Source organism: Syngnathus leptorhynchus, chromosome 1 (genome assembly GCF_054491065.1).
Source record: "Syngnathus leptorhynchus isolate UIUO chromosome 1, UIUO_Slep, whole genome shotgun sequence".
Classification (NCBI taxonomy): domain Eukaryota; kingdom Metazoa; phylum Chordata; class Actinopteri; order Syngnathiformes; family Syngnathidae; genus Syngnathus; species Syngnathus leptorhynchus.
Window position 1 is genome coordinate 6,483,627 of NC_141195.1, and position 21,948 is coordinate 6,505,574.

The 21,948-nt window shown below is 40.8% G+C and overlaps 1 protein-coding gene across 1 annotated transcript in view; it reads left to right on the forward strand.

Moving 5' to 3' along the window:
* Window positions 1-21,948, forward strand: part of LOC147061602 (cadherin-4-like) — a 98,092-nt gene that overhangs the window by 62,431 nt on the left and 13,713 nt on the right. The window contains exons 5-10 of the mRNA XM_085919594.1: window positions 3,741-3,896; window positions 6,291-6,435; window positions 8,153-8,325; window positions 13,221-13,358; window positions 16,867-17,052; window positions 20,641-20,897. Of these exons, the coding sequence (XP_085775720.1) occupies window positions 3,741-3,896; window positions 6,291-6,435; window positions 8,153-8,325; window positions 13,221-13,358; window positions 16,867-17,052; window positions 20,641-20,897 (1,055 nt within the window). The remainder of the gene's footprint in view (window positions 1-3,740; window positions 3,897-6,290; window positions 6,436-8,152; window positions 8,326-13,220; window positions 13,359-16,866; window positions 17,053-20,640; window positions 20,898-21,948) is intronic.

Here is a 21,948-nt window from a genome sequence, read left to right on the forward strand (position 1 = left end):
CTTGTATTCTGCATAAAAAAATGTGCACAGTGCTTATGCATGTGGCTTTAACAATAGTAGGCTCCTTCTACCCTTGAAGTCCCTGACGCTCTTTATTCTAATTACCCAGATTGGGTTTGCTGGGAAAGAAGCGTGAGTACCAAGGGGTCCTTGATTCTGTCCTTGTCCAAGCCTCTGGGAGCAACTTGGGAAGTTATTCATACATCCATCACATTCCCCTGTTTCACAATTTAATCAAATCCCCTAATGAAACAGTGACAGAGGATCGAAAGCCGTCACACTCCAACCCTGAAATGCCACAACACGAGGATGGGGCCGCTCTTTGTGTGCCACTACAATTGCTGCTTTATTTTAATTTTCTGTGCCCAAAAGAAGGGAGAGTCATTACATTTTTACCTCCGGGGAGAGTAGCACCTCTAATTTGCCGTAAGCCTGCACTATTGCAGACCAGACGACTTTCATGCAGCAATAACACTGCTTAACTTCCATGTCTCCATGTTATTCCGACTAATGCGAAAGATGGGCTTTTAATATAGTCGCATGCATCGCCTCGAGCTATTATTCGACTGGCACAAAAGCACATTGAGCGTACCCTCTTATCCAAGCGACTCGATAAATCGCAACGCATCTTTATTATGCTCTTTTTTTATTTCCCGCCTTAAATATAAAAACGTATTGTTCGGAATAAGGCGAAAGCACCGAGGTAATTAAAGTCCTGGTCTGTGTCACCATTTGTTAATCTATGTTCACAAAAGCACTGAGGTAAAAATAGTGAAGATATTGAATTTTGATTTTTTCAAACAAGCTTCAACAATCTTCCCAATAAGAGTAGCAACAAATGGGAAAGGGTGTAATAAAAATGTATTTGAATCAGAAAACTATTTTAGATTCAAAAGATGTGAGTACATTAAATCATTCTTCTTGGAAATATACCAATTTGCACTGAATCGTCTGTTACTGGAGCCTATAATCCTCCCTGTGGCTGAAAATATAGTGCACAGTAGGTATAAAATCTGTCCAATAATGTTTGTATGGTGTATGAAATAAATCCTCTCCAAACATTGCTTCTTGTGAAGGGCGCTCTTGAGAGCAGGGCAGCCCTCCTGTGACTTGTTGTCCAATATCTGTCGCGTATTTCATGTGTCTGTCAGGCTTTAACGTCCCGTTGAGGATAGCATATTCATCTGTTTGTTCCTGTCGGGGTTCACATTTTGTAGTAGTGTGAGGTCTGACTTTCAACTCTGTATGATTTTGTTGTCTGCTAGTGACAGATTGTCTCACCAGACACCAGATTGGCTATGGTGTCATTCTCCGAAACTAGACCGCAACAGCCGATCGACCTCATCATAACAAAATGGTGTGCCCGTCTTTGCTTTGTTTTGTTTTTTCATTCCTCAGTCTGTCTGCTTTCTAATGCCGATTGACGGTACTGTTTCTTCCAGTACATGATTACATAAATACCATTGCAATAAAGCAATTGTTTGCATTAATATCATTATTTGAGAATGATTAGCCATGAAATGTTCAGAAAATATCAGCTTTGTGTTTTGGCTAAATGTGTGAAATGCGAACACCCACCGTGCCTTTAGGGTGCCAAATGACTGGACAACACACATAATTGAGGAATTATCCATCCATCCATCCATCCATTATATGAACCGCTAATGATAATTGACTGAGGGCATCTTTTCCACAGAGATGTTGAATTGAGTGTCTAGATATTTCCCACACAACCCAAAAGGAGATAATGAATTGAAATGATTTCCCGCTAGCTGCAATTTTCAGAGATGACTTACAAGCGACTGATAAGGTGCTACAACTAACTTGCTTTGACGTTTAAGTATTATTTGAATACAGTAGCATGCAAAGGACAGGGGCGAAAGAAAGATTTTGATGGCCCTGTGTAAAAAAAAAAAAAACCATTGTCAAAAAACAAACAATGGAACATGTTGCAATCTAACCCCCAAACAAGAGTGCTTGCAAACAAGAGTAAAATCAAAAGGAAGAGGAAACCCCCCAATGGAATTCAGGACTGCCATCACGTCCTATCTGGGGAAAATGTATTCTGTACTGCCGAAGCTAACGGACTGAATTAATTTCATTTTTCATGCATGCTGTCTGTTCTCACAGAGACCTGAAGCAAAGCAAGTGAAAGTGATGAGAGAGCGCAGCATAGGGGAGAGATCAGACGAAATGGGCGGAGGACCACTGAGCCAGAGTAAAGAGTCGCGAAGGAGGGCGGGGAGAGAAGTGTCGAGACAAGGCGAAGGGAGGAGAAACAGGGGTTGAGCCACAAGCCTTTAAACGTATGGAAGTGCGATAATTGCTTTTATCTTCAAATGGAACTCGCAAGGAAGCCAGAGTTGGCTCTCTGGCCTGTTCTTTGTCTCCTGGTGGATTGAATTACCCTTGAGGATGAATTAAGTATCTCTCTAACAATCAATCTGTCTACAGTAAGTCAGTAGGGTGCACATTTCAGGGTTGAACTGCCACTAGCCTGTTTGTCAATTATCAAGAGTGCAGAAAATAGCCCATACACACCGGCACAATTAGCACAGACGGGCTATTGTGACAGCTCCTTATCGTCTTCTTCTGCACCGTGCTGATGTTTCACCTTGGGTTGATCGGAGGCACAACTCGAGTTGCTGTTAGGGCTGACGATGAGAAGATGATAGGCAGTGTCTGTGATGGTGACAGGTATTTTTTGCACCAGCACAGGATGACACCTGTCTTGTACAGGAACATCCTTCCTGTGGCCTTATTAGTTGCTCGGGCTCCTTCTGGGCAACGGCACGTCGGTGTGGCAGACGAGAGGCTAAATTGGTTGCTCTTGTGATGAAAGACAACTTCAACGTCTTCTCTGAAGTATCTTATTGATTTGGGAAAAGGCTCACCAGTTTTCTGTACTTGTGTGATCATAAGCCCGCTGCACTTACCTGTGTGTAACAATCTATACTCTCACACCTGCTATTTACTTTCCATGTTTCTGCCTTCTATCTACATTCTCACAAGGGCTTTTACAATATATTCTCAACCTTGCCCTCAACATCATCTCATCTCAGTTTTGTTTTTAGCATTTAGCCTACATTTTACGATGGGCTTCACCAAGACGCTCAAATGACTTTGCAGCACATTCAAACAACGTTGTAGTGCAGTTGAATGACGCAGCCCAGTCAAAAATGTTTATTTCACTTTGGCAATTCCACACTTCTGTAGTTTTCCATCCATCCTTGTCTATCTAATATTTTTTTTCCAGTATGGTACCATAGAGTCTGAAATTAATGGTAAATATATGTTGATTTCTTCTCTTTCTTTTCAAAGTATTGAAATAATTGTTTTGTTGTGATTTCTTCTCTTTCTTTTCAAAGTATTGAAATAATTGTTTCGTTGCAAACAGATTGATCCCTGCGGCAGCACTAACGGAGTCCTTGAGCATGCGATGACTTGAAATGCTACTTTGTGATAAATATGTGTGCATGTCAACATAACAGTGCGTGCCCTCTGTCTTTTTTCCCGTGAGTGCTTTCTGTGAATAATATCCAATATGAGCTTGCCAAGATCACAGTGCAAGGACAAATTTATGAAACATAGAGGCAATAGATCACAAGCTTGCCTTTGAATAATAAACACCTCATAAAGTTGCGCATATCACACCAAAAGAAGAGCTAAACGCATTTGTCGTAATTATCTCTCTAAATGTTATTTATTATGTATTATTCTTCTTGCATGTGATGCCACAGATTCGTTCAGACCAGGATCAAGATATCTCCATTCGATACAGCATCACCGGGGTGGGAGCTGATCAGCCACCTAATGAGGTCTTCAACATCGACCCTGTGCTTGGAAAAATGTTTGTCACCAAACCTCTGGATAGAGAACATCGGTCGTCATATCATGTAAGTCCATCTAATTACACACAGGCACACACTCAACAGTCTGATAAATATTTGTCAGGATTTGAACCCAGCTACATCGTACCGTCATAAAATAGTAATCGATTCATGTGGTTAAGCAAAGATGCATTGGCTTTTATGTTCCAGGTATCAAAATTAATGTTGACTCTGATGTAGTATGCAAATCACATCCAAATTATAGACTCGTTAGCCAAGCAGCCCTGACCTATTTAATTAGATATGAGCAGTCATATTCCCAAAAGAAGCTCCAATCAATGAGCTGATTTGCTCAGGCTGAGATTTACAAACAGCTATATATACAGAATTAGATTTACCCATCTTTAAAAGAGAAGTTAAGCGAAATAAATCTTTACAATATGTTATATGTGCGCCTAATTGTCTAAACACAGCATTCTGATTAATATTGTGTTTATGGATTATCATTTATGCAACAAAATTCGCCCAATTTCATCCACGTAATAATTGCCACATGCTGTTGACTGAAAATGACAAGTTTCAGCTCATAACCAATCACGGCTCATTTTCAGAAAACTGGTGAGCCGTGATTAGTTATGACCTCAGACTTGACGACTGTGATGTCATTTTCAGGTGATAGCAAGTGGCAAAATGGGTGCTCCCTGAGATGGAATAAAAAAAGAAAAAAAAAAAAAGTTGAATTTTGCCTGTTTAATTCATACTCCACAAATTAAACATTTATCAGACCACTGTGTTTTGACTACTCGGGCTGCACAGAACATTATCACAAAGAAAATTTTAGGCTTGACTTTCCCTTTTAAAAATAATTGCAATCTTCAACTCTCCCTACTATTGGATTAAGAGTGCGCTCGCATGTGGGCTGGTGGGAGGAGAGTGGTCAGAGATAAAGGACCTGGCTCTCAGCTGCCGAGATGGGATGGCAGTGCATGGACAGATCAGACAATGTAGGGAAGAGAGTAAAGTTAAATTAACCTCCAGGAGACCTGAGACGCAATTTCAGTGGAGGTGGAGAATAGAAGCAAATGGTGACGAGGTGAGCTACTGGAGACGATCATCTCTTATAGTATCCCGCTACGGATGCCTCTATTTCTATATTCTGCTGCGATGAGCCTTCCGGCGAATTCACTTATCTGACTCTCATGTCTCTGTCGTAGCCAAAAAGCATATTCCCCATCAGCCAAGTTCAGATGAAAGAGTACCTCAATTCTCCATACACGACCGCGTAATTAAAAGTGATTTCACCGATTTTATTCCTTCTTCCCCTGAGCCTTCGCCAGTGTTGTAGCTTTCATTCCCCGAGTTTTACCTCCCGTTTGATAATTCCACCTTGCTGCAGACGATGGAGAGCCCTCGTATGCTGCACTGACGTTTTGAACTCTTTTGATTCCTGGACTGACTTTTTGATATCTGTCATTTTTAAAGAATGGATAAGGTACTTTTATTCGGCAGTATAAAATAAAAAATAAAAAAACATCACATTGCATGGTATCAATTCAACATTGTTTCCAGCAGACTGGAATATCACTGAATAAGTCATGCCTGGAGATACAAACAATCCCACAAAAGGTCAACCGAGTGAATCCAGTTTTAGAAAGAACTACTTCAGTCCGTTAAGTAGACCTTCACCTACCATGCGGAGCGGGGGAAATCCTCCGATCCCAGTGTTCACCTGATTATTCAGTTATCTACTCACGTTGCTATCCTTAACAGTCGTCTTTTTTACTCGACTTCATAGAAAGCAAAACTGTCAAAAAAATATAGCATGTTTGATTACGAGCAAAATCGCCTTCCCTGATCCAAGCACAGCTGAGAGGAATTTGTGATGAGCCAACTGTGTTTATTATTCCAAGATACAAACAAGCAGATCACTGTTAGCCTTAAATGTGATCCTGACTCAGACTTACAGTTGCAGACACGGTTTCCAAAAGAAGACAGTCTTGTTCTACTTTCTACTGAGATAACAACTTTTAGATATGAAGTCAGTAGACAACATATCATAGAGCAGGGGTGTCAAACGTATTTTTGTTGCGGGCAACATCTTAGTTATGGTTTCCCTCGTGGGGCCATTACTGACTTAAATAGAAATGGATGGATACACGCCACAGAATCCAGTTAAAGAAAAGTTCAACAATGTTCAAATGTATTTTGAAAGTGTGATTGTAAACAAAACATTGTTTTAACAGCTTACTGTTATTTATAGAGAAGGAAATTTACAGTTTTGATATTTTAACAGGAAACATTGAGTTGGCACACGATTTGCCTTTGCGGGTCACATAAAATTATGTGGTGGGCCAGATGTGGCCCACGGGCCTTTGGTTTAACACCCGTGTCATACATCCTCGCCACAAATAACTCCCTGCATCAGCAATCATGGGTCACGATTGAAACGTTGTCTTCTAGCTCCGAGCACATGCTGTGGACATGAACGGAAACAAGGTGGAGAACCCCATCGATCTGTATATCTTTGTCATCGACATGAATGACAACAGACCGGAGTTCAGGAACCAAGTCTACAATGGCTCAGTGGATGAAGGCTCAAAACCAGGTACCAGTATGGCATCCAACCGTCAATCAAAGCACATCAGTAAAATGATATTGATACTGAAGAATGTTTGTTGCTGACAATTTCTTCCCCTCGCATTCCAAAACACATAAATGCACCGAAGACTCTTCAGTTTGTCTATGTGTGCCATGTGATTAGCTGTCTTCAGTAAACGCCCTGCTTCAAAGTCAGCTGGGATAGGCGCCAGTTCACTCGTGACCCTATTGAGGACAAGCGGTATAAAAAATGGATGAGTAGACATTGTGCTATATTAGCAGGCTTATTGCTCTCTTCCTCTCACTCTCTTGGTTTCCATCCCTGCTGTGCAGCCGACAAGTGTATGTGGTGTGTGCGCCATTCAACGAAACAATAATCATAAAACACAGAATTTTAGAATTTTTTTGTGCTCCAGTGGTTTCGGTGGAAGGCCAATTACAGACTTGAATTAGTTTGCAAATTAAAGAGTCATTACAGGGACTTAATCCTGTCAGGCACGGCTTAGGACGCCCGCACAAAGGGCTTGCGTTAAACCCCTTAAGAGTGCGGCTTAATGTAATTACCTCGCCGATGTGTGACGCATTCTTCATCTCCATTCCATCTATCGCTTTATCTTCACAAGAAAAACGTAGGGTGAAGGACTTATTGTCCCTCCACATTAAACCAAATTGAGCAGGGGGCCATCCATTTTTTTTTCTTCATCCTTCACTCAACTCTTCTACTTCTTGCTGTGAGGCCTCCCCCCTGGCCCCGTCATTTACAAATTGTTGCTTTGAAATGTAATGAAGTTTGAAATAGGAGCTGTGGTAGCAATTATCCTCGGACAGGGGCCGTCACTACTGTGATATCACTTTCACTGTCAATTACAACTGGCTATGGGAGAAGCAGGCAGAAATGGAGATTGAGTGGTGGGGAGTAATCCTCCATGGTTACAGTATGTCAGAATTGTTGAGGAAGGTAAACAAACAATTTTTCCCAACTGAATGAATAATTTTAGGTAAAATATACTAATGTTCATTCACTAGAAATTCTTCCTCAACATTAAAAGCTGACCTATAAACATTGACAGTTCAAGGTGTCACACTGCACTTGGCCGTTCTCGACAGTAAAATATTACCCTTGACCTATTTAAATTAAACAAAATGTAACCGTCAGAATTCCTTCAGATTTCTGGCAATTTAATTCGATGTACAAGGCAATGTCTCAGTAATTTGGATTCACAATTTACGTTTTACAATTCACAATTGAAATTGTCTGAAAGTCAAAATATCACCACTCAAGATGATGAGCCTTGATGACTCATTTCAAGCAAAAAATCAATTCATTGTAACTGCCACACAAGCATTACAAATTCTCAACTTGTTATTTTTACAGTTCTGTGTGCGTGGTGATTTTTGTTTTTCTCAATGTTGTCTTTTGTATGAGAGACATAATAAAAACCAAGAAACAAAAACTCCGTCATTGGAAGTTGGCTAAGATAGGATCAGGAACAAAACCTTTGGTAATTATAATCATTCATTCATTGTCTATTTTTGGTATCTCAATGCTGACCTTTGCCGAAAGGTCATCCGCAACATGCCCCGGTCGCGACTCGCTAGTCATTCGCTCTCACATTCACACCTATGTACAGTTCATCAATCATTTACGATAACTGCAATTTTTTTCATATTGTTCCCCACTGTATATTTCCTAAATCATTCACACAACTCTGTGTCTCCATCAGGCACCTACGTGATGCACCTGTCTGCCTTCGATGCCGATGACAACACGACGGCAAATGGAATGGTGCGCTATCGAATACTGTCCCAGACACCGCACAGTCCTATTCCAAATATGTTCACCATCAATAGTGAGACTGGGGATATTGTGACCGTGGCGCCTGGTCTCGATCGAGAGGTACGTATTCTACCAAAAAACTGTTTACATCTATTTTTCTTATTTATTTTCTTTAATTATAGTGATAATGCATTCTCAAAATAAATAGCTTATAGGTTAAGTTTTTTTTGCAGTGCCCAATGAGTCACATTTTTTAATCTGTCCTCTTGAAATGTTGAGTAATCATTGTTCCATACCTTCAAAATAAGAAGTTACTTGATTGCTTTGCCCCTAATCAGTGATTGCTTTGCAAGAAATGTGTGTCTTTTGCAAGGTCGATATAGTTAACAAGAGTCACTCGATGGTATTCAGACCAAAGACTCGACCTCAAGTATTCGGACATGATTTCTTTATATTCACCAATCAATATGCGATTGAAATGTACATTTTTCTTTGTTTTAAAATCTTCACCATGTTCATGACGATGATGAAATTATTGCATTCCTCATTCAGGAATTACTGTGCGTCAGGCTCATACTGGTACCAAAATACAGCCTAGAAATATTCCAAGGCAAGGATGTAAAAAATGTGTATATATATATATATATATATATATATATATATATATATATAAGTAGATTTCAAATAACTATCAGATTACAACAATATTATCAAACCATCTGTGTCACTCCAAATCATTAAATCCATCGATCAAATTCCTCCTCCTTTATGTCAACAACGCCGCACACGCGCGCCGCACAGATCTAGTATATAACTATATTGTAGCGTTAACAAAGTACCAGGAAAGACATGGGTTTGGTAAACGACTCTTTATTTAACAAAATAAGAGTTCAATGAGGCAACAACTACTGAACTTCCAGCCACGGAGGTGGAAGAGAGCTCCATAGAATAGGACCGGGCATGCGTAAAAGCCATGGCCGAGCCCCATCCACCATCCCCGGACAGCCATCCAGCCGAGCGCCGGCCCCCGACTTCCATCCACGGAGGTGAAAGAGAGCTCCCGTCGAGAAGGACTAGGCGTGCGTAAAAGCCATAATAGTTTTTCAAACCTTCTGTGTCACTCCAAATCATTAAATCCTTCAAAGTCTTCGTCCTCCATGTCACTTACAAACAAAGCTGCTAATGATGCCGATAGTACGTGGGGCCCTTCGTCATCTTCGTCATCCCGTGATCGAATCCTTTGTCCTTTATGTAAACAACCGCCGCGCGGCACAGGTGACGTCACTTGCAGTTCAAATGACAGTAATCCCTTGCTACATCGCGGTTCGTATATCGCGGTTTCACTACATCGCGGATTTTTGAAATTTGAAATTTTGTGAAAAAAAAATCACAAGTAAGGCACCCCTGAGTATAAATCCCCCCCCCACCCCCACCCAAACTATGACAAAAAACGTGACTTCTAGTCCAAAAATTACGGTAAGCAACTGACCATAAAATGTCAAAATTATGCGCTCAAATTGCTGACCCTTGGAATTTAGACATTTCTATAGTCTACAGCAGTTGCTGCACTTCCCACTTTGGCACAGAGGTCCTTGTTATCAAATGGTTGGCATATTTGTCTTGTGAATTTAAATGTCATCAACACGTGCCCGTGCGTGCGTGCGTGCGTGCGTGTGTGATCACGGTGCCCATTAAACTGGTCCTTGTTGACCTATCCGTCTATGCAGTGATTAATTTTATGCTGCAATATTTTTTTTAAACAAACTGAGGACTACGGTTAACGAAGCAACACATAAGCAGCAAGTGAAGGTGACTGTAGTAAATGCCTTGTATATTATCTGTGGAACCTCACACAGGAATTGGATGATGGACGACTGTGGATTTTATAGTTCTGAAAATATTGCAAATGAATTTTACTTCCTGGAAATCTATGTATTTTTCTTCAAAAGCTTGTGATATATGAACGGCATTTTTTTTTTTACATCGAAACCCCTCCAAGATGTTAAACGACATGTGACTATAGAATTTTAAATGCAGTGAGGAGAGTGATAGGTAGGAAATCTTTAAAAATGTGGATCAACCCCAAAACATAATATTCTTCCCTGGCCCATGCCACACACCACAATATTTTCTGCAAATGAATGAAATAGTTTATTAAATCCCAAAAGCTGTCCAAAAGTCAAGACCCATTTTATATCCCCACACATGCAGTTTGTACGCACTTTTTTCTGAATACTGTTCTTCTCCGGTCAAATTGCTTGCTGAGCCATGAAAAGTTGTGACAAGATCCAAATGTGTTTATTTTGGTGTTTGAGACTGTGAGACTTGTGGTGGTGACTTAGCCGTGAGACAGATCCTCCTCCCTACCTGTCACCACTGACAGACCTATTAACGCCACATCACGCTGCAGACGGCCACTCACGAGTCTGTTTCTCATGCATGTACGGTAAAGATAGACCGAAAATAGTGGAGAAGGAATGCCCTTGACATCTGTCTGTCTGCAAACAAAAAACAAAAAAAACATGTAATGACAACATCGAAACTTGATAAATGACACACCAGAACATGGTGGAGAGAAAAGAAGATTAAATGAAAGACCCCGGCTTTAGATGAAGTCGAGAGTAGATTTGGGGTAAAATATCTTCGCTGATTGAGCCTGCATAACCTAACAAACCTCCAGCATCCAGTTGTTGTTTCACCGCTAACCCCCGTTGAGTAGTTCTGCTTGAAGGATACGCAGCTTTATCTTTTTGCCATCTTTCTGAATGAGCTGAGTTGAATTCCGAGCAGTTACTTGAAGCTATTGACTTTTTCTAGCATCATGCCATTTCTCAAGTATTTGCACAAGCACACAAACACTTTTCTGAGGTGCAATCTAATAAAAGCAAACATAGTTCATTCATGAAGTGAAACCCTTTAAGACAGACAGACATCATGTCAAGAAATGTTTGAATCAGGTGTGTTGAAATAGCAATAAAGCCATACATTTATTAGAGCATTTGCAACATTCAGACAACCTCTAAATTATTTTTCTAGTTCGTGGGCTTACTTTTTTTTTTTCCTGTGTGACATGACTAAGATAACTGCTTTTGACAGAAGCAGCAAATACACTTTACTTTCAAAATTAAACTTCTTTCGCACTCTATTGAGCAATAATGTTTTTTTATTTTCAGTGTCTCTATGAGATGGTTGAGGACAAATGAACATGATTCATGAACAAAAATCCTTGAATGTCTGAAAAGAAATTGTTGCGAAGCTTCAAGCTACAGCGAATTTGTACGCGATCCAGTGCGATACGATACGATGCAACTGCATCTTACTGGTCGTATCGATTTTCAGATGCATATCGGTGAATCTTACCAACCCTAGTACAGTGTGTATCCTAGGGATGGGAATATTCACCATCAAAGCGATACGATACACATCTCGATACACTGCCAACGATTCGATGCATTCACAATTCATGGAATTGCCAATGATAAGGTGCGATACGATCCTCCCATCTGCGATACAGTACGATTTAATTTTAAAACAATGCGATCCAGTGCGATACGATACGATGCAACTGCATCTTACAGATCGTATCGATTTTCCAATGCATATTGGTGAATCTTTCCAACTGCATTTTAATACCTATAATTCAGTTGCTATATGAATTACAAACTTGTTTTCTCTCCTCCAGCAATTTCCTTTTCGAGCAGAGGAGAATTCTCCCAACCTGCATGTCAGAAAAAAAATTCCCATCTTCAAACCATAAACTTCACAGCCCACCGGTCCACTAACTTGGCCCCTTGAAACCGTGAAACTTTCTGTGCTTCCTTCTCCCATTTCTCCCGATTCGTTGTTGGGGATTTTAGACTCTACAAAACCAACAACAAAAACAAAGCAAAAAAAAAAACACACACAGGCTTCTATTTTTGGAAATCCCCATACCCTGTGCTTCAACTTTATCCCCTTCTGCTTCTGCTTCTTACCCTCCACGACTGTGTACTTTCCTTGTGAAATGTTTCGTCCTGTTTTCCAAACTCCCACACCGAATCTCTTGTAAAAGTCTCCATTGGTCTGCCTTGGACCTTTAAAAGCATGTTGACAGTAATAGACCACAGTCCTCCAGAGAAGGCTGCTGCACTGTTGTTGCTATGCTGAGAGGTTCAGAGGAGCTCGACATAATAACTCCCTTGTCTAATTAGTGTGAGTGCTGTGTACATGCCGTACGCTGGCTGATGGGACAATCAAGCACACACCATCACTAAACAAGACTCACAAAGAAGAGATATGTGTGTGCGGGCATGTTTGTGAGTGGTGTGTTTATGCACGTGAGGTAATGAGGGTGCGCGTGTAAAGTTCACCATGTTGTCTAGCGTCAAAAGCAAAAGCCCAAAAGAAGCTGTCTAACCCTCCTGATGTGGCGTCATGGCCTAATTGGGATATTTACTTCGTAATTAGCAGGTTAGAGAGACACTGGAAATGTAATTTGGAATTTCAGTGACAAGACACATTATCCATTCGGCCGTGGGGCTCCATCTTTCCCGCAGCCCATTAACTGCACCATGGGACAGTAGGAAAGGCAGAGGGGGGTGGGGGGGGGGGGGGGGTAGAAGAAGAAAGGTTGGCAAAGGAGGGAGGGGGCTGCACATGCAGACGTTCACAAAATAGTAATAATACAAAACTACAACAGCCACATTTTTCATCTTCCAGTTAAGTGACATTGTGTCATTCAAGATGGGAACGAGCATTTATCATTCCTAATTCTATTGCTCCACAGATCGTCTATTAATCTTCGTCTGATGTAGCCGTCTCTCCGCATCTGCCCGTCAGTGACAGTGAATTTGGCGATGTCTCTGATAACAATATTGTGAGAAGACAGCTTGCAGATTGCATGAAGCCAAGTTTAGGAGGTTACAATACCGTCAGATGAAAACCCTGTTATTGAGAGTTTTAAACACGGCCAGTTTGTTTGTGTACCTCAAACTGAACACTGAGCTCACTGTTGTCCTTTATTTTCACCTTCACAGAAAGTATCCCAGTATACGATCATCGTTCAAGCCACAGACATGGAGGGAAACCTGAATTTTGGTCTCTCCAACACGGCCACCGCCATCATTACTGTCACCGACATAAACGACAACCCGCCCATGTTGACCTCCAGAACGGTGAGTTGCAAACTTCTGTTTGAAAGCAACTTTTTAAGAAAACTCAAAAAAAATTAGGTGCGCCTTATAATCCGAAAAGCACGTTAAATGGAAATTATTTTTTTAAAGTTTCATGTTACTACTAACAACAAAAAGATCATATCATAATCGTGTTTCATTTTCAGAACACGTCATGAATGTCATTGAATATTTCCGAAGAGCACCCACGAAAAAAATGATCACAAAGTGGTTACGTTGTGTTCATGGACTAATGTTTTGAGAATCAGCGGGGAGCATCAAGCAGATGGTCAGGAGAATGACAATGAGAAAATCAGGAAGACAGTTACTGTAGTGTATTAAGTGGAACAAGTACCATTTTCTCATTTCCTGAGGAAATCACACGTGTTCACACATAAGGAAATGACTAATCCATATCATTGATTCTCATCACTACAAACACGGAGCCGGAAAAATGGTTAATGATTGTTGTCATAATAGTGATATTTAGAATAATGAACACATTAGACAAAGATGAAAGTTAAAAATGAAAAGTCTAAAGTAAAGTCCGTGTTGTGATGTAATGCATCATATCGGCTTTGGGTGGGAGGGGTGATTCAAAGCAGCCTGGGTGTCAGTCCAGCTGAACCATCAATTATTTATGAATAAAAAAACAAGAGATATAGGGTTATTAAAAAGTGTGGTTCACTTTATAATGCTGTCTTTTGTGTTATGCAAAAATCAATATCTAGTGGGCCTCTATGCTAATGTCTGGTCAAGAGCTGGAAACCGTAACCGATCGTACGTGTTGATTTCGATTGATCGTTACAAGTGTTGTGTCAAAGACGCAAAGATGATTTGCTGCAGTGGACCGAGTCTGTCTCTCGTGTGCGGAGAAGTGAGCAATGGGCCAGTTGGGCTTATAAGGCGATAAGCTTGGCGGTATCAAGCAGCTCTTTGAGGTGATCACTCAGGATGTAGTATTAGGATTTAACCCCCAAGACTGTTAACAATGTGCTAGCATGTGTCAGACATAAAGGAAATGTTCGGCAAGATGATAGCTGAATTTAAAAATAAAACATGCACGGAGAAAATGATAAGTTGGGAGTTGAGTGGACCACCGTGATGTGGTTTCCAAAAGATGGTCAGAGGGAAAAAAAAAGTCATGTGAATGACAAATTATTCCATCTCAGGAGCTATTTTTATTTTTTTTTTCCCAGCGGTCGTAAATTAGAAGCCCAGGTCTGGAAACTCTCCTCTCCCTACATAAAGTGTCTACTGTGATGGCGGGTGCATTGATATTGGTGGCCAGTAAAAGATTAGTACTCTCTAACTTTTGCTTTTAGTGCATCTCAATCATTGCCAAACAGCAAAGTTATTGCTATCATGGTTACTGATGATCAAATTTAGCCGAGGTTAGTGAGCAGAGCAATTTCTCCCAATCGAATCGTAAATCAGCCCTTTTTGGACGGTAGCTTTGCATAAAAGTCATTTGGTTGAGAAGGCAAAGCATTATGCAAATATTTAGTGTCTGCTATAAACGCCACAGGTCTTGCAAAACATCGTTTGCCAACCTTTAATAAGCCAAAGCACACGTTTGAAAAATATCACGGTGCATAATTGGAAAGAAATGTTATGTGGATACATTACACAGGTTAATTGTACCTTTTTCCATCTAATGTGAAAAATGTTAATTGTTCAGCTCATATAACACAACATTGAACAGTATATTTCAAAATAATACCATTTTGAGCATTGTTACTATTTCGAAATATATATCTTGACACTGGGTAATTTCCAACCAATGTGGCCTGACGTCCAACTTTTGCCCAAAGTCTGGTGGACTTCAGCTCCTCACAGCCCTAAAGAGAATAAATTATTTGAAAATAGTATGGATATGTGGAACTACTTGTTTGTTAATGCAGACAGTGCACTATCATCCCAACATAAAAAAAATACAACTGATATTTTTTGTGTGCTGAAACAGCACTTTAAGTTGGAACATCTTTCGTGAATAAATTATTGACATTTAAGGCAACAATGTGGCTTTGCAAGTTGTTTGCCCCTAAACTATTTGCTGTGTTTGCTTTTACTTATATTTCTAAGTTAAGGGAGACAATGCAAGAGACAAAATCACAATTCCACTTAGCAAAACCTGAAATATTTTGTCAAATTGAAATTTTATTGAGGTTTGTTGCCTTGAAATCTTAAATTGACTTTTTTTTTTTTTTTTTGATAGTGCATGAGTGCAAAATTGAGTGTTAAAGGTTTTATTACCTTTGACAGTTTGGCTAATTTTGACTCATTTCACTTATTTTCCAGATTAATTTCTTTATGCAAACAATAAAGCAATTAAATCCTCATTTTTGCTTCTACTGTAAATGAAGCAGTCAGTCTTTGAGCGGCAAAGCTTTGTTCAAAATAAGAATAATTGTTATTATCAATCTTGTGAGTGAAAATGTATGCAACTATGTTAACTTGACGACCCATCTTTTATCATACTGACACCAGACTAATTTAGATATCACATCTAGATACACAGAGGCGGTGAAGCCAAATTTTGATTTTGGGAGTCGCTGAACCAAAACAAGAATACACACGTACTAATTGCTTCTCTGTCAAGCTGCTCAACTATTTCATACCAGCAGTTGGAAAGGACCACCCGGACCTGTGTGTTGTCTTAAGAATGTCATCAAGTCGCCGAACAGCTTTTCAGACACAGGCCCCTAATCCAGCCACAGCTGTCAGCTGTTTGCTGCTAGATGCGAAAGGTTGTGTCGGGTATTACGACCGTTGGAGTGTTTGGTCTGGGGCTTTGCTCTTTGATATCATACACTCCCATAAGCGGCTCAGTGGCTTCAACCATGTCTGTTACCCATGGTGACGCCGAGACGCTTCATGCTTGTTGCTTCCAGATGAGTCAACGCGAGTACGTAATCACCCGTCGACCATACGGCATCACCTCAGAGTTTTCGAGTTGCGGTTCATCTTTATCCCCCAACTTTGGTCAATCCCCACCGTGAAAGACATCTGACAGACAGCGGCTCACTCGTCGTCAGGCTTATCAGGACGTAGCATGTGTTAGCACAGCGAGGAGACAACTAAAAGCCACTCATTTACGCTCAAACAGACGTTCTACCCCCCTCCACCGGCGGCTCCTCTTGGCTGTCTTCACTTGCTCTTCTTTTCTGACTTTCAAAGGGAGAGGACATTAAATGTGCATGAATGAGAACAAGGAGTGCAGAAAAAGAAATCAACTTTCAGACAATGCTTGTGCATTTCCAATGTGCAATTGTGTTTAGTGCTTCTTTGCGGCTCAGCGGTAGCCAAAGCAAAGTCATTAAACGTACTCCACCTGGAAAACTGAAAGGACGTCTGGCTCACTTAAGAGAAATGGCAGACAGAAATGTTTTGAACAAATTGCCGCACCTCAACAGCTCAACATATCCCACAAGGACATTTGTCAAAATAAATTGATTTGGAAGCAACATTTTTCAAGGTAACATTTATTTCCCTCCCTTGATGTCTGCAGTTTTCCGGTGAGGTTCCTGAGAACCGGGTGGATGTCGTGGTGGCTAACCTAACGGTGATAGATGCCGACCAACCGCATTCCCCCAACTGGAATGCTATTTACAGGATCATCAGTGGCGATCCGTCCGGGCACTTCACCATTCGCACTGACCCCGTAACCAATGATGGCATGGTGACTGTGGTAAAGGTAAGCCAATCCCCTTTATCCCTTATCTTTATCTAAACGTTAGCTCTACTGTGATCAAACAGTAGTAATCAAACACAGAGCCTTTACGAGGGCCAACTTGCAGTCTTTGCCTTTGGAATGACCCTCCTTGTCCAAAATGAAGGATTGGAAGTCCTTTTGAAAAACTCCCACGCTCATACCTTTACACAATGGCTGCCGGGACCACTGTAGCAATAAGCTATTGATTTCCCAATTACGGAGGCGGCAGCTTTATACGCTTATAATGGGATACCTGCTGTAGTGAACGACAGAAACAAGAATGATTTGTCTTGTTCCTGTGTTCAGCCGATCGGACGAAGGTTGGCCCAGCTTGTATAACCCATTTACTATGAAGGGAACAAAAAAAAAAAGCATTACAGTGTGTACATGTGTGTGCTGATGACGTGTGTGTTGCCCTATGAGAAACTGTATGTATTTTCTTGAAATAACTTCTTTATGTCGCATGGGTTCAGCAAATCTCATCTCCTATCTGATAATAATGCTTAAGAAATAACAATAGCCATTGTATGTAATTCCCATAGGACCCTGAATCGTGCACATTGGCATTTTGCTTCTCTTCATTATCTAGATGAGTGCCTTTCATTGTCCATTCCCTGATGTAAAATTCAGCAGGCGGCCGAGTAGCCGCGAGCTTCCATAGAGACCCACGGGATATTAACAGAAAATCATAAAAGAAGAGACAGTACTCCCCTTGGGAATGACAAGAAATAGACTGCCGCATAAGGTAAACAGCGAGTCACTCCAGGGAACAGCAAGCGGAATGGGTCACATCAGACGTCAATGTGATAGGTAAAGTCGAGACATCATAAGAGGCCCTCTTATTTTTGCCAGTGTGCTGCTCGCGCATAAGAATTCACCGCAAGCAGGTACGCACAATCTCCCTCAGGGCACCTCGGCTCATCTGTAAACAATGGCTAAGGTCTTAACCATGGCTTGTCACATTTACACAGCTCTCGGGAGAGATGATGAGAAGGCGTTCACATATCGGGGTGTGGATAATAGGTTTGGAAAAAGACAAACGTGAAAATAATAATGTTTAGAAATACACAAACACGGGAATCTTGATCGCAGTGAGTCATTAAGATATGTAAATCGTAGATGATGATAAACAAAAGATGACAGAGGTTGGGGGGAGGAGTAGTCAAGTGAAGCGAGGACACAATTTGGAGGAGCCGGGATCCTTGTGTGGAATGGTGGAAGTAAGAGAGATTACTGGTTAGGTGAGGGGATTTTTTTTTTTTTTTGCAAAACAAGGGATTGAGTCGAGGGGGGTGTCAAGAGCGTGGATAGATTAAGCTTTTTGATGTGTTTTTGTTTTTAGAAGAATGTGAATTAAGGCTAAATAACAAAGTAAATACGTTAAAACAAAGAAACCTTATTGGGCCCCTCGAAATCAGATGTTTCGGCCAATTGCCTCATGTCTTATGAGCCATTGTATGCAATAAGCAATCCACACGAATATCAATTACATTAACCTGACCCAAAAGCGTTAAAGTGCATATTAAAAGTATCTGAAAATATTCTATTGAAGACAGATAATGTTTTAGAAATTGAGGCTTTAATAACATTAAAATATATCGACCATTCATTTCAATTGAAAATAGATAGATAAGCGAAATTTTTAAAAAACAATGAAGCAACAACAAACTTGACCCCGTATTGAATAAAAGTTTTCTGACTTGCATATTGTTGAACAGTGTGGAATTGATTGAAGCATAATTAAAAGCTTTTTAAACAAATGTTTTAATTAAGGTCAAAATTGAAATACAGGCTAATCTGGTTCATATACTGTATATTTTTATATATTTGTGTGCGTGTGTGCTTTCACTTTTGTGATGAACACAACTAGCGACAGATGAAAGCGCTGAGACAGAAGCTGGCCTTTAAATTTGCTCCGGTATGCCACAGAGGTCGAACACTACCACCAACCCGTGTTCGTATATTCCCTAGGTGCAAACAAGTACACAAACACATTTTGAGGTAATGTCAACCCAGAAGCTTTATTAGAAAGCAAAATACCACAGCCTCTGTGTCATCTCAAATCATCATACAGATGTTGTAAGTCATTAGCATCACCATCACACAACGCAGATATTAGCCTCGCAGCGGTAATCACTATTCTCCTATTTAGACGAAGCATCACTCTACCAACAAGGTGCGCATTGATCTCATTTCTATTTACTTGTCTCCTTCTGGCGATGGAAACTACACATGAAATCTTCATTAGGAGAAAACAGAAATGTCATTTTGATGAGATAAGCTTCTCTTGAGCATATGTGTGCATCATTGCTTTATTGTCATTTAATGGAGTACAAATATGTACTTCCGCATGTGTGTCACTCACCAACGGTCAAATGTCTGTCTGTTAGAAACCTATAGTCGCTTGCTGAAACTTGTATAACTTGGAGTTAATAAGCTTGTATGTGAACGTCATCATACGCGCTGCAATTATGACATCTACGACGATTAATGGAGTATTTTGAACAGAGAGCTTGGTTATTTACAATTGTATGATTGTTTTTGCATTGTTTTGTGCACAGCATGTTGGTACAGCTGCGACTGTTGCGAATTGAGAGTTAATCACAAGTGTCTAAAAGGAGTTTGTAGAGCCACAGTTGACAAAGCTGGACAGTATAAGCAGACTAAAATAACGAAATATACTTTAAAATCATGCTCAAAGGACACAGTTGAGCAGTCGGCTGCTTCCAATTGATCAATTGCAAACTTCCACCACTGCCAATGGCAATCCTGACCGTTCTTTGCATCATCTTGAGAAGCATGCCATGCTGCTCTCTCCAGCGTCGACCCCGCAAAGCACCTTACCTGCTTGTCTTGCCGCTACTGAAATCTTCCAACACGTTGCCGTTAGCTGTCAAGCCAGCTGGATAACATGATGCCTTAGGAGGAGAGTGTTTTGGCAGCCATCTTAAGGGGTGAGGGAAACTGCAGAAGAATATGGCAATCGATGAATAGGTATGTTTTTCAGCAAACCGTTTTAGTTTGTGAGTCGGTGAGTTCACAAACGTTTTTTTGCTAATCGTGAGGGTTTATTGCGTAAGAATTAATAAAATAATGAGCAGTACAATAATCTTGATAATGAATAAAACATCCATCCGTCCATTTTCTATACCGCTTGTCCCCACCGGGGTCGCGGGCGTGCTGGAGCCTATCCCAGCAGTAGACAGGGGACACCCTGAATCAGTTGCCAGCCAATCACAGGGCACACAGAGACGAACAACCATCCACACTCACACCTCGGGGCAATTTGGAGTGCGCAATTGGCCTACCAAGCATGTTTTGGGATGCGGGAGGAAACCGGAGTGCCTGGAAAAAACCCACGTCGGCATGGGAAGAACATGCAAACTCCACACAGGGAGGGCCAGAGGTGGAATCCAACCCGCACCTGCTAACTGTGAGGCAGATGCGCTTAACCAGTGTGCCACCGAGAGGCCCATGAATGAAACATTTTGATAAAATGTTGTTATTTATGTTTATTGACATCCTTACATTAAAGAAATGATGAAACCTGTGCTGTGCTCTTTCTTCTAGGCGGTTGACTTTGAGATGAACCGAGCCTTCATGTTGACAGTTGTGGTGTCCAACCAGGCCCATCTGGCCAGTGGGATCCAGTCCTCCTTCCAGTCCACGGCAGGTGTAACCATATCTGTGCAGGATGTCAACGAAGCCCCTTACTTTCCCACTAATCCGAAACACATCCGATTTGCGGAGGGCGTTCCGGCCGGCACGAGTCTGACAACCTTTTCGGCCACAGATCCCGATCGACTGCAGATGCAGCAGACAATCAGGTACAATACATACATCCAATTATAGAAAGGTAGTTGGGATCATTTTGTAACAAAAATGAATCAAACAAATTGCAGAACGCTGACAGAAAATGGCCTTGAAAAAGACATTTAGCATTTAGGTTTCGCATTATGAGCAACCATATTGTTAAAATCTCCCCAATGCAATAGCACCAGGCCAAAAAGCCTCACTGCTAGTAGTTTGGGGTTAGAGTTCAACAAGGGGACTATATTTAAGGTATCATCCATCTCTCTGAGACAACCATGCAGAGTTTATGAGCCAATGGAGAATCCTGAGTCGGGATGCTCTGAAGGTTAATAGGAAGTAATAGCCGCTGGGCTAATTGGATGTGTGTGAGTGCGTGTGTGTTTGCTCTTTAGGTTGTCCATAGAGCATACAGACACACACACACACACACACACACACACACACACACACAGTGAGGTGGAGTAAAAGCAGTAAAGTTAGGCAGAAGGGAAAGTAAAAGAAGTTATGGGTTTGAGCCCTAACAGTTTACACAGCATGTGTCCACCTGCAGTGTTTTTTTTTTTTTTGTGCTCAACTTCTCTCTATGTGAAATGTCAGGCAAAAAACATTCATCTTGCTCTTTCGAACTTAGTCCAGATTGCATTATCAGTTTATATTGACTTCACAAATTCTAATGTAGTGCAATATTTGCCTCGTATGATTACCTCACAGAACTGCATAATGTGCCTTTATGCTACGTAGTCACTTTATAGGGGCTCCTCAATTGTGATCTTTTCCTGGCATGTTCTTGTGCAGCAGTTACGTTGATGAAATAATAATTTCGGCCCTCTCTGATTGGCATACATTTTTAAAAAGAAATTTCGAGGAAAACAACATGTTTTGCAAATTTCATGGAAGAAGATTTCAGGCTACACTAAAATTCTGTGAATTACCACTCATCAGCTTTTTATTTTTTTTCATTGAAAGTCTAACAGCACTTGATGGGATAGAGAAAGCAAATAAAATGTACCAGAAAATAGCACACTATAAAACGTTTTGAGATTTTTAGAAACAATCTGATAAAAA